Source organism: Mytilus californianus, unplaced genomic scaffold (assembly GCF_021869535.1).
Source record: "Mytilus californianus isolate M0D057914Y unplaced genomic scaffold, xbMytCali1.0.p SCAF_2, whole genome shotgun sequence".
Taxonomy (NCBI): Eukaryota; Metazoa; Mollusca; class Bivalvia; order Mytilida; family Mytilidae; genus Mytilus; species Mytilus californianus.
Genome location: NW_026262668.1, coordinates 58254440 through 58268592, shown reverse-complemented (window position 1 = coordinate 58268592; position 14153 = coordinate 58254440). Strand labels below are relative to the sequence as shown.

Genomic DNA, 14153 nt, shown 5'->3' with positions numbered 1-14153 from the left:
AATAATGAAGGACTTAAAGGAGAAACAAACGAAAAACAGCCTTGTTAAACAACTCAAACTGTATTTGGATCACGAAAATATAATACGCTGCGGTGGAGGGAGAATTAACAATGCAAATACACTAGAATCAGCTAAGTTTCCCGTTTTATTGCCATCTAAAGACAAGTTAACCGATCTCATCATAAAAGATGCGGATACAAGAAACTTCCATTGTGGACTAGAAAGTACAGTTACAGTTTTGCGCCAGCACTACTGGATTCCAACGATCAGACGAAACGTAAAGTCACTTTTGCGTCGCTGTGTTACTTGTCGTAAAGTAACAGGAAGACCCTACCCAGTTCCGGACCCACCACCCCTACCAGCCGACAGACTTCGTGAAGACCATCCATTCACAGTTACAGGAGTGGATTTCGCAGGACCATTACACATAAGAACTAAAGAAGGACAAAACAAAAAGGTATACATATGTCTGTTTACTTGTGCTAGTACAAGAGCAGTTCATTTAGAAATTGTGCAGGATTTATCACAGAATGCTTTTATTTTAGCTTTTCGCCGTTTTACAAGTAGATAGTCACTCCCAAAAGTGATGATTTCAGACAACGCGTCTACGTATGTTGCGGGGGCAAAAGAAATTGAACATTTAACAAAGTCATCATATGTAACCGAGAAGCTTAATTCTTATGGAACAACTTGGCGATTTATCCCGAAAAGAGCTCCTTGGTTCGGCGGATGGTGGGAGAGATTGATAGGATTAACGAAAAATTGCATTAAAAAAGTATTAGGACGAGCACTGGTGGACAATGAAACACTCAACACGATAATAACTGAAGTAGAAAGTATACTTAATGACCGCCCACTTACATACGTTTCATCGGATCCAACGGACGACGAACCCCTTACTCCGTCACATTTATTATATGGAAGACGAATCAGGACGCTACCGTATAACGGACTTGAAGACTGTAGTTTACAACCAGGAACCAAAGACACTACGCATGAATCAGTAACTAGACAATCGAAGTTTCTATCATTGATTCTTAAAAACTTCATAAAAAGATGGAAACAGGAATACTTAACTTCGCTTAGGGAACATTACCGATACACTGGTCGAAACACACAGAACATCAATGTAGGAGATGTAGTTCAGATTCATGACGATGTATCAAGAGTAAATTGGACTTTGGCTGTAATTGACAAATTAATTTACGGCAAAGATGGACTTACACGATCAGCCATAATTCGAACAAAAAATGGTGTGACATCTAGACCAATCAGCAAACTTTATCCGTTAGAACTGAATTCTTTGGAAGTTGAAACTAGAGCAGCTCAGTTTGAGGCAAAGAAGAAAATAAAAACATGGACTAACGCGTGTTAAATGTAAATTGTGAAAAGTAAAAGTAAATGTGTAATTAACATATGGACATTTAAGTGAATAACCATGGACTGTTAAATATTATTACATAGAGACTTTAAAGTTTTAATTTATTTTCTCAGAACTATTATCATTTAATTTGTGATCACTTTTATTTATTGTAAAGTAATTCATTTGCGGCCCCCAGTATGTTGGAAGTAACGCATAAACGTAACGTTCTCGCTGTCGCTATTCATTGTAACGTCACCTAAGTGTGACGTATTGAGATCAGAGTTTGAATAGAGATCCATACCAGCTAGACGCCTTTGTTGTATTGTTAGCCTTATAGTTGCCCGATTTACCCACTAAACGATACAGCCTTCCCTTTGTGATATGGTACATCGCAATACAACTTCAGAGAGATCCATACACTTGAACACAAGTTATTGTCTGGAAACTAGAAAAATGCTTATTTTTGGCCCCTTATTCTCAAACATTTTAGGCAATTACCCTCAAAATCAATCCCAGCATTCCCATTGTGATATGGAACCTTGTGGTAAAATGTCAGAGAGATCCATACACTTACACACAAGTTATGTCTGGAAGTTACAAAAATGCTTATTTTTGGCCCCTTATTCCTTAACTGTTGGTACCATAACCCCCAAAATCAATCCCAACCTTCCTTTTGTGGTATTGAACCTATGGTAAAATTTCATAGAGATCCATTCACTTAAACTAAAGTTTGAGTGCGAAAACCAATGTGTCTTCGGACGACGCCGCCAAAGTCATACCAATACACTACCGCAAAATTTTTTGGCAGTCGTATAAAAATGGGTCAACATTGTGAATGATTGGGCAACTCCTGAAAGGATTATCCGATTGTGTTGCGGTTTATTTGTTTTAGTTTTATGTCTTAACCAATAGGAGTCACAGAATGAGAGACATGGATTACAATTTGGCTGGGATAGTATAAACTTTTTGTATAAAGTTTTATATTTCAGAAGGTAGAAGACCTCGTTTTCAAGGTTAAGTGACTGCGTGAAATTTCCACATTTTTTTTTTGTCATGTGAAAAACTCGCTTCTTACTAGTAATAGGATACCAGTAACAATATTTGGGATATGGGATCCTTTCAATATCTGCATGTCCTATAGACCTCATTTCATAGATCAGTGATCCAAGGTTTAGTTTTCATGGTCGTCCATATCTCAGATACTATAAGCAACAGGTCAACTTCTGGTATGCATTTTGTGTATAGAATAATTGTAAACTGTACATGTTCCAATGTGGGGTTTAATCTGACCTTAACCTCATTTTCATGGTTCATTGGTCAATGTAAAGTTTTGTGGTTTGGTCTTTTTTTCAAATACTATAAGCAATGGGGTCACTATATTTGGTGTATGGAATGATTGCAAGATGAACATGTCTGTCAGGTTTTAACCATGTCAACACTTTATTTAGAATCTCTGCATTCTGTACAATTAATTTTGAACAAAGTATAGAAACCAACGTTTTGCATCTTCACCTAAACTGTGGTATGGCTTCAGACCAATGAAACTCCCAAGTGGCATTTTATGTGCAGATTTATAAATAAATAAAACAGTTTTCAATTTTAATCAATAAATAAAAAAGTTAACATTAACAATTATTTGGTAAACAGTTATTCAGTGAAATACCAGGTTTTACACTTGTTTTGAAAGGCTTTCTCACTACACATAAAATTGTGCACTTTAAAATATCAAATATGACAACAATTTCACTCAAGCATACACACACATACCACATAAACACTACAAGGAAGTTGATAACAATAAATCTAAAAGTACCATCCATATGCACTGTTTTAGCATGGCAACTTGCATTTCATTCATTTCACATACATATTCACAAATATTGGGAACTCTGACAAAAAAACATTTATTCACTTTATCCAATGTGAACAGTATCAAACTTCCTGTAGACCTATATCAGTCTTTTTTCTTCAAATGCTTGATGTGTTGAACAAGTTTAAAATAAATCTGAATTTGGCAGTAAAAAATGATTGTACTTAAAATGCATATACTGAAAAGGTAGCATGAACAATAACAAAAGCTTGATCTTTGCTTTAGTATCAAACTCAGTGAAAAGCCGTCTTGAAATTATCATATTGAACACTTGTGTGATTTCAGATCATTTAGAGCTGGCACATTTTTGAAATTTCACTCAATTTCATTTACAATTGTAACATACATGTATTAAACAATCATGATCACCTAGTGACCAGTTTTTGAAATCTTACGTCTGTTAATTAAAATACTAAACAATTGAAGTTTGAATCAATAACTGAAAGTTTAGTCTAATTTTGGAAAACTAGTACAATGTATTAGTCTTTGATGAATACCCAAAGAGATCTAATGTATATATATATATGAAATAGTATAAAGCACCAACAACACAGACAAAAAATGCTCTTACAACAAACTATCGGACACATATGCTTGTTGCTTGTTCTTCTATACTTTACTGTAGGTTAATATTTATCAAAAAAAATCTGACAAAGTAAACACAATTTGGAGCAATTTTCAAATGCTGAACATGTACATGTATATAAACATTTCATTTACCTGTAATATAGCTTCTGTTTGAGTCCAAAGAAAAATTGTTAATGTACAAATGTACTGATACTATATTGTTTTGGATAGATTTAGCATATCTGTTTTCCAAAATAGCCAAACCGGTCAGAAATATAAAAACAAGAATACTCGTATCAACATAAGTAAACATTTAAACAAAAAAATCAGTAATACTTAATTCTATCATAAATTGAAATAATGTTAATTTCATCAATAGAAAAATAAATATAGCTGCCGTCTCATTATGAGATTCACATTAACTTATATAGATAATAGCACTAAAATTTGATGATTATCCTTTAGTTATTTTAAAAATAAAATTATGCAAATAAATATATCGGAAGGACTAATCGATAATAAAATACTGACAAGACAAAACTTGTTTTATTTTCTATTCATTGTTTTGTCCAATTTTATAGTATTTTTTTTCCATCATTAACTTAATTTTTATTATGTATAAAATAATTACACAAAAAAAAGAACCAGACAATAAATAAATACATGTATGTGCATTACTAAATCAAAAGTATCATCATACACGGTTGATTAGAAGATCAACTGTTGAATTTGCTGTGCTTGGAAATCTACTACTGTTTGAGCTACTATTAGGAGAACTTGAAGCACTAGCTGTCAATGGCAGAGAATTATATACTGTGTCCTTTTTCTGACAACTTGTACAGAAACATATAGAACAGGCAGTGAACACTTTATTGTATGGTTTTAATGAATGCAAAAATTCTGGCAAGAAATCCCAATTCCTTAATGATGAAGGTAACCAGGTTGGTTTTTTCCTCTGTAACACGTTCAACACTACTACGTTAAAGATAATGAAAACTATAATGGATCCTACAACTATAAACGGAATTTGTCCAGCCATGCTCAATCCAAATACCATTACAGGCAACACCAAGAAAGACAATACAATGTACAATCCCGCAAACCATCTGTACTCGGAGGTTATTTTTCCCAAAAACTTGGCAGCTCTAATTGGTACTCTTCTCATTACAGGAACTGGATAAAAGATCAAAATTCCAGAAATGTTGAAGAAGAAATGACAAAGTGCTATCTGGAGTGCTACATCCAGTTTATTTTCAGATGCTGCAAATGCTGCTAACACCGATGTCATGGTTGTACCTATATTTGATCCCAAAGTCAGAGGGTACATTCGATCAACTTTAATTAATCCAAGTCCTACCAACGGAGTCAGTGTTGATGTAAATACAGATGAACTCTGAACTAAAACAGTTAATATTGCCCCAACCAACATGGCTACATATCCTGTTAAAAACTTAAAGCATCCTGGGAAATCTGCATTTACTATGTTCTTTAAAGCTTTGGCTATTGGTCCCTTCATCATAGAGTTAAGTACCTTTACCATGCCCACTAAACAACAGCAAAGCACAACAAGGGAGAAAATCAGCAAGATTACACCAGACACTGTATCATTTAAGTCCAGAATGCTGAATAAGGATGCACCTGGAATAACAAACAAATATTGTTATACATTTATAAAGTAGATATGATTGAATTTTGTTCTTATTAGATTACCAGTAATTTTGTCACACCCGGTGACATTGCACATCTTACTAGACTGCCTTTTATAAAGTTAGAAAAAAATTCAGTAATCCTTGTACAATGTATCACAATGTATCATGGATGTCATCTTTTCAAACCTCCAACATGAGTGATCTCCCCTTGTAAGTGGGAGAATTCCTGTTAAACTTAATTTGTGTAATATAAATAGTACCATTTTCACTTATATTGGCAGTGAAGTAAATGCTTAAATATTCTGGATATTTGTATACAAGTAGGAGACTTGACCTTCCTGTTGAGATATTGGGGACATTTTTAGAATAAAATTATGTTTTGAGTGATCCAACCAACATCAAGATCGGACACAAACAAATATTGTATGTTCACAAGTCACACTGACAGTTCTAGGACTGAATAAGAAAGCTTACACAGTTCATTAAGTCTTTTTATCATTTTTTTAAAATTGTTTTTCTCCTTTTCACTATTCTATTTCAATGCAACTTACATCCGGGACCTCCCGGTTCAGTAACATTCATTGTTGAATTGAGTGTGGTAACAGTGGCAGTCATATTGGATTTCCAAACACCCTTATCTGCTTCTTTGACACAGAACCTCTGAAACAAAAAGAACAAAATGATTTTCAAGTGAAAATTTTATCCACAAACTCAAAAGGGTGTTTTAGACATTAGTGAAGAACTTGGTGAAGACATGTGTTAATGTACACAAAGTGTATACATCCAAATATATGATTCATATTAAAAAAAAATATCTGCAGTTTATTAGCACAGGATTATGCTTTTTTAAAGTGTATTTCATTGTCCTAGTGAATTCCTTTCTTATTTTCTCCATCTCATATGGTTCATGTTCTAATGCAACAAGCTCAGGCCACACTTAAAAATATTTTGGTTTGCCCAAACCCTACTCGAAGGTAGAGACAGTGGGTACATGTAGGTAGGCAGGCATTTTCTTTTTTCTTTTTGGCAAAGAGAAATTGAAGTGTCAATTGTTTATTATATCATGCCTATCTGATTAAAAAAAAAGATTTTGAGTAGGCAGCTAATTTCTGGGTAGGTAGGGTTAGGGCAAACATATTCTTTTTTATGGCCTCAGAATCATTTTTTTTAAAGCTTCAGCCATTGCTAAGCTAAAAATCTCTATTAAAGTAAATTAAACAGACGAAATGGAAGCATGTAGGATTCCAGCTACAAACAAACTGAATACTTTGACCACAATTTTCTTAATTACCTTTATCAAGCTTTTATCTTCATAATTTTTGTCGCCAACAGCAATTTTCTTCAATATTTTCTTGTCCAGCTAAAAAGAGCAAACAAAATCCAATAAAAACAATTTTTTTCAACAGCAACTTTGATCGATGTAGATATCTTACAACATACTTTTTATATTTCTGATTTCATGTAGAGATTGCCATAATTTAAGTACAGAGGAATGAATGATGCTACTTTTCTCCTGGGTTGTTAAAATAAATATAATATTATACATGAGCAATTTTTTTCTACAGAGATAATTATTTATTATAGCTTTGTGATTTCCTGATAAAACTTTGCGTGCTCACATAAGAGAACTTACCTCAATAATCAGTTTAGTGAGTGGTTTAGTGATAACTTTCAGGAAATCCTGTTTTCCTCCTTTAAAACTACTTCCTTTAAAAGATTTTGTCAACTCACCAGTCAGTTTCTCTAAATATCCTACAAAATAAAATAACTGATTAAAATAAGAGTTATTAACAATATTTTTTTATTAGTTCAACATCAGATTTTTTTTTAAACAATCTATTAAATGAAGTAAATAATGTCAGAGAATAACTTAATTCAGAAATGTCTGTGAAATTTTATTATTGCAAAAAATTGGGATTGGAACTATGTTGAGAGAGGTTTAGCTAGCTATAAAACCAGGTTTAATCCACCATTTTCTTCATAAGGAAATGCCTGTACCAAGTCAACAATATGACAGTTGTTTTCCATTCGTTTTATGTGTTTGAGCTTTTAATTTTGCCATTTGATAAAGGACTTTCTGTTTTGAATATTCCTTGGAGTTCGGTAATTTTGTTACTTTACTTTTTGCAAAGATAATGTCTTGTTCATTTATCAGCAAGAGCTTCTGAAATGATACCTATTAATTACACATGTATATAAAGTACCTATTAATTACACATATATATTAAGTAATGGTTTACCTGTAGCACACTCTAATGGCAGTAAAATGATAACGGACAGCCAGTTAAACATATCATGAACTGTAGCTGCAGAGAAAGCTCTTCTGAACTGGTTCCGGTCACCAACTTGAGCCATGGATACTACTGTGTTGGTTACACTGGTACCAATATTTGCTCCCATGATCATTGGTATGGCTGGTCTCACACCAATAACTGAAATAATAGGTAATCATGTACATTACATTGTCATTGAAACAGATTATTTATATTGAAGTAAAACATTTTTTCACCATTTGTGTTTTATTTTGCAATAACAACATGAAACAAGGTACATTGGATATGCAACAGCCTTTTGCAAATACATTAAAAATATTGCTCGCAAACACCTTTATTTTCTAAACTAAATACATATACATATTAAAGTAGTCATTTGGCAGGAAACTTGTTATTGTTGTATTCCATCTTTACATTCTATTTTATTATTTTCAAGTTCTAGTTCAATCCTTCAGGTTAATTCACTATATCTTAGTTAAGTGTTTTTTTCCAGGAAGGAGAGTACGAAATTTATTGTCTGCAACCTTAAACTTGACTGTTGTATTTACTTACTTCCTGATGCTACCATAGTAACTATTATACTGGTGGATGTACTTGAACTCTGAACCAAAACAGTTGCCAAGATACCAATCATTAACCCGGCAACAGGGTTACTAAGCAGTTCTGATTGTTCAAACACCTTTCCTAAAAAGATAAACGCAATCATGAGTTTGATGAAAACCTAAATGAAACTGGAGTAATAACTTTAATTTTTATTTATTGCGGCGGCCTGAGATTCAAGTCTTAATTTCAAAATACAAAGCTTTTTTTTTAACTTCTTGGTTTCAAAAAATATATCAGATTACAGTAACTAGGCACTCCACTCTAATAAGCAATTTAAACATTCTCTAATATCTGATCCTGGCAACATTAAGCTGCCCAATCATTCAGTTGGAAATGCTTACAAAAATACTTTTAATGTTTTGAATATAAAGTACCTGCAGTTTTTCCACCAAGCAACTGGAATGCTGCACCCAGAAGTCCCAGTGAGCATATAAAGAAATACAGGAACCCAAGTACCAGTAAAACTTTCCCAGTGGTTTGTAAGGCATGTTTAAATCTGGTTCCTGAAAAATACAAGTGGGAACATATGTCAATCAGTTAAATAAAAGAATCTGAATTTGACAGTGTCAATATTCATTCATGGACATGGGTTATTGTCAACGAGACAACATCCCTCCAACACCATCAAACCAGAACAGACAATAAGAAGTTTTTATAATTTTGGCATACATGTAGAAGTTCAGATGAAACTGAAAAATGTTTTACCAATTCACCATCTAATCTTAAGTATTTTAGTAAGATTTTCCCTTTATCAACACCAATATCTGACTGGAATGTTCAAGAATTTGTTATCAATATTTTTAAAATATCAATAGAATACTGGTAGCTGAACCAGTTGGACAAGATATTTTACAATAAGAAGGCAAAAGTTGGAATATCATACTTACTGCCATTTCCCTGCAAATAGAATTCAAATTAATCAAAGTAAGGTGGATCCAACAGGGGGTAATAAAAATATGACCATTCAAAGGATTTCTTTTCTAAACTGATCACATATAACCAGTGAAAATCAGGCTTGAATCTTTTTTCTGGAATTATCCCCTAAAGATGCTGGATCCACCTCTGTTATGCTACCTTGTATAAAACTTCTAGCATATTGAGATGACATCAAATGTTTTTTTTCAATAAAGCATAACTTGGATTTATATCATCAGAATCAGCAGGATTTTTATCAGTTATTTAAATCCTTGTTATCAGGAAATATTTCCTCAATGGTTTATGGTATATCAAAAACTGAGAGGTCACTTTTTCAAGATGCAGGAAGTTGTTCAACTATATCGATCTACAAGACTACATTAATTGACAAGGTCTATTAAATCAATATGCACATCTATAAATATTATTTTCCAATATCTAATAGTATGGAGGAAAGCATATTATAAATCTTTTATACAAGAATTTGTTTGATCATTTAATGGAAATCATAATTAACAGATGCCAGTGCAATGACGTTTTTTAATCAATTTTGGTCAGTACTGTACTAAGGCACTGATCATTCATGCTTTAAAAACATGTAATTCAATTTATTTTAATAAACACTTAAAAAAGTTTGTTCCGAGAGCCCTCTAAAAAGAAATTGTAATTTAGTCCAATAAAAAAGGCGGCCACAACTCCATACTTCAGAAATTAGTTGGATATATGCAATCTGGGATTGGGAAGAGGTTTTTCCCAAAATCAACCAAATTGCACGTATTGAAAAACAATACAGTATTAAAATGTTCCCAGGCGTCGACGTTTTTACCCACCATTACTATTAACGCAAACGCCAACACGGGCATCATCTGACCCGTCGTCTGGGTAACCCTGACTCTTTTCCTTGATTCTGACACCGTGGACCAGAGGTTCACATTCGTAAGGATCATCTGTCATCGGATTTACCACATTTTGGCAGTCCGTCACAGCTTGGATTCTCACCACCTTTAAATTGAGTAGAGCACGTGGTTTTAGCACATTTGACATTGAACAATAAAATCACACAATTCATTTAAAACAATAAATATAATTGTGTTGATGAATGAAAAAAGTTTACTTACCTCCCCTAGAACTTCTTTTTTGTCGTTTTTCTGGTCTGAAACCACTATTACAATGTCTTCATATATTTTTTTTCCTAACGACATGTTGTTCTCTTTGAGGTCCGCCATTCTCTATGACAATGTCTGTGGGATAATAGGTTGACGTAGGTTGGCACTACTTTCTATTAACCTTATAAGGAAACCGGTTAACGCTTGATTTCACATCATGTTTTGTGGAATATTTTAGTTATTTGGATGGAAGGGGATCGAATTTGAATAGAATATGTTTTGTTATTATCATTTCTATTAACTAACCGTTTTTTTTTTATCCATTATGATTTATCTTTTATGATATATAGTAATTTAAGGCACTATATTTATTGCGTTATAACATCAGTTACCAGGTATTTTTGTTTACTATCCAATCAGAATAATTTGATTTGAAATAATGTGCATGTGTATTGCGCCGAAAAGAACGAGCTTCACTTGTGATCGGCTTCTACAATATCTGGTTCGAACCAGAATAAACAAACTTCTAAACAAATACTTTTGACGTTGATTAATTTAATAGCTCACGGCTGTGAATGATGTAACAACATAAGACAAAAAGACCTTGAATAAACGAACAGCTATATACTTACTTTATATACTGATAATAGCGAATTCAGCCAACATTGCCCTCCACTTTCTTAAAAGAGTTTCCCCATTTTTTTAAAGATTGACAAGGTGACTCATCAAATTTGCATGTGTTCTATAAAAACCGTCATAAATAGGAAATCTTCATATCTTGAATTTAGTTGAGTATTTTGCAGTTTATCTCTGTAATTGCAGAATACAAACTCTGACCTGAACTAATTTCATAGTCATGCACATATTGTCAAATTCAGAGCTGTTTGCTTAGCGGGACTATTCTAATACCGCCGCATATGATGCATGTTAGATGTTGCTCGACAGCAGATTAAAATTCAGTATTGTCGGTTTAAAATTTTTGATGGACAAACAGACGGTTGATCAGACGAATTTGTTTACGGAGGTATTACAATATCTGTGAAAATAAAGTAATTAAAACAGGTAAATAGATTCATAACAGGACCTGGTCAGGTATTTTGCTCAAAGTTATAAGTGCACCTGAGATCACCCCCAGTTTTTGGTGAGGTTCGTGTTGCTCAGTCTAGTTTTCTATAAGATAAGATAAGATATTTTATTTTCCAAATTAGGTCCCCAGGGGGGGGGGGGGGGCATACTGTTACACATGTAACAAATTTAATCGTTACAACATACAGTATTTTACATGACATTCATATAATACACCAAAAATATTGATATAAAGTCATACAGGCTATTGTATGTTGAAATATGTTGTGTTTCATGTACTAGCTGTTGTTTGTCGGTTTGTCTTTTTTCCTTTTTTAGCCATGGCGTTGTCAGTTTATTTTCGACTTCTGAGTTTGAGTGTCTCTTTGGTACCTTTCGCCTCTTCTTTAAAGTAATTGATTTTAAAAAATGACATTAATCTAATTGTCAAAACTTCGTATATTTCGTAAATTAAACATTGAGAAGAACTATGATATACAAAACTAGTTGCGATAATTATATTTTACAGCTCTTTTCATAATGCTAGCAAAACAAAGGTTTGTTGACTTGCTTGCTTTGTTTGTATAAATGTTTGCTCAAGCATTGTAATTAAGATTGACATTTGCAAACAATATAAGTAGGCGGAGTTAAACCTGTGTATAGGTATATTTTATTATTTGATAATGTCCAATCAAATTTAAATATAATGTATACAAGTTTAAATCCGCCTTTTTATGTTGTTTTCAGATGTCAATCTTAATTACAATGCTTGAGCAAACATTGATACAAACAAAGCAAGCAAGCCAAACAAACCTTTGTCTGGCTAGCATTATGAAAAGAGCTGTAACACCCCATAATTCTCTAGCTAGTCTTCAAATGTTTTGGCCTATTATTCTCTATTCTGTAAACCCTATCAACACCCTCATAAAGAATTTAAATGAACCAGAACCACCTATACTTAATATACACTCCTTTTAAAATCTACACAAAGTCAATTGAATCTTAACGGGTAACCAACATAAATTATTTTAGTTGCCAAAAAAAGTCATTTCTATCGAGTTAACAGGATGTCTAACAGTAAACTTGTCAACGTACTTTTGTTCCGCCTAACCATTTGATTTAATTACACTAAAACAGAAGTTAACCCGTCTTATTGCTTATATAAATGTGAGTACACACTCGGTGACCTGTCTTATTCGATCTGTCACATTCGAGGAAAAGAGTACGGATTCTGGTTACGACAATTAGAACATAATTATCCGTCGTCATCTGTGAAACAGATATTCCCTAACGATCAACTAACTCGTGATGGCATCCGCAACATTTTCGAAGAGATGATTTCAACTTCACTACTTGAAACTCTACAAGTAATGAATTGGCACAGCGGTTGTAGTATGCATGGTTGGACTTTTTCATTTCCATAGGCAGACTACCTGTACAACTGTCCGAGTGCATGCGTTTATTGTCAAGTGAAAATTGAAAGTCTCTTGCGTCTCTGCAGAGATTATTACAGCCAAGAAGAGTATTTGACATCAGATAATTATAATGGATCACTCAGAAATTCATGAAATGGATAAAACAAATAGGCGAAAATGACTAAGAAACCATTCTCTAGCTTGTTGCTTCGCATCACGTTGCAAAGCTATTATTTTCAGTCGATGCACAAGCCATCTTTAAAGTATTACTTAACAACAGTCAGGTCTGATTGGTTTCCTAAATGATTTGTATAAAAATAAGGAGATGTTTTATAATTGACAATGAGACAACTATCCAACAAGTTCAAATGAAGTGGATGTAAGGAATTATAGGAAACGGTACGGCCTTCAGCAATGAGAAAAACCCATATCGTATAAAAGTCGACTATAAAAGGCCCCGGCATGCACAATATGAAACAATTCAATTGAGATAACTAACGGCCTAATTTATAACAAAACAATTTACGAAAAACAATAGGACAGACATATGAACCAACGACAGCCATTGAACTATACAAGCTCCTGATTTGGGACAGGCACATACAAAATGGGGTGGGGTTTAACATGTTTGTGAGCGGCACCCAACCCTTGGTTCATTTGCTTGAATGAGTTGTAACATTGGGAACACGCCAAGATGGAGAGAAGAAATTATATATGAATGATCAGAATCCAGATTTTACTTAAATAACACTATGGATATTTGAGCCCTGATCGATGCCTGTCGCTATCGGGTCACATATTGTTGGATAAGAACTGAAAGTCAAAATTGGTACATTTGTTATTGCGCATTTCCATTGCTTAATCTAAATCACAGGATTAGATGTATTGACATTATTTCCTATGAATGATGTGTATGGTGCTAATATCATATCATCAAGGTGCTCTAGATCTACTTTGGTTTTTGCACATAATGCAAAAAAGGAAGGATGTAAAATCACTAACGAACCATACCTCCTATAAAAGAGAGGCGAAAGGTATCAAAGGGATATTCAAACTCATAAGTCGAAAACAAACTGACAATGTCATGGCAAGAAAAGAAAAACGACCAAAAGAAAATAACATTATACATTACTAAAGACAAAAATATTATTAAGAAAAAAAGAGGGTTCGTTTCCACAGGATCTGTGGAAACTATTTGCTTTTTACAATTCCTCTCTGTGTACTGTAGTTATTAAAATACATTATCATCCAACGGCAAACACTACTATAAAGGACCAATGGACGTATTCAGCCATGATGACTTATTGTAGATCTTATTGTTTCTTGT

General features: G+C 33.4%; 1 protein-coding gene across 1 annotated transcript; it reads right to left on the bottom strand.

Annotated features, from left to right (window-relative positions):
• Positions 1 to 2950: 2950 nt before the first annotated feature.
• LOC127730108 (sodium-dependent phosphate transport protein 2A-like) lies at positions 2951 to 10499 on the bottom strand. Its single transcript, XM_052238228.1, has 9 exons — positions 10359 to 10499; positions 10071 to 10242; positions 8700 to 8828; positions 8275 to 8406; positions 7690 to 7881; positions 7083 to 7201; positions 6741 to 6809; positions 6001 to 6109; positions 2951 to 5438 (listed from the first exon to the last, which is right to left on the bottom strand). Exons 1-9 carry the CDS (start codon positions 10464 to 10466, stop codon positions 4495 to 4497), a joined length of 1974 nt encoding a protein of 657 aa, XP_052094188.1. The 5' UTR covers positions 10467 to 10499; the 3' UTR covers positions 2951 to 4494.
• Between the last annotated feature and the right edge of the window lie 3654 nt (positions 10500 to 14153).

What these genes read in the sequence shown, in the direction of transcription:
- LOC127730108 (XM_052238228.1), bottom strand. Translation starts at nt 10,466, where the DNA reads ATGGCGGACCTCAAAGAGAACAACATGTCGTTAGGAAAAAAAATATAT. An exon ending in AAAAAGAAGTTCTAGGGGAG is followed by an intron (nt 10,243 to 10,358) that starts GTAAGTAAACTT and finishes CTCAATTTAAAG; the next exon opens with GTGGTGAGAATCCAAGCTGT. An exon ending in GCTTGGTGGAAAAACTGCAG is followed by an intron (nt 8,407 to 8,699) that starts GTACTTTATATT and finishes TTATCTTTTTAG; the next exon opens with GAAAGGTGTTTGAACAATCA.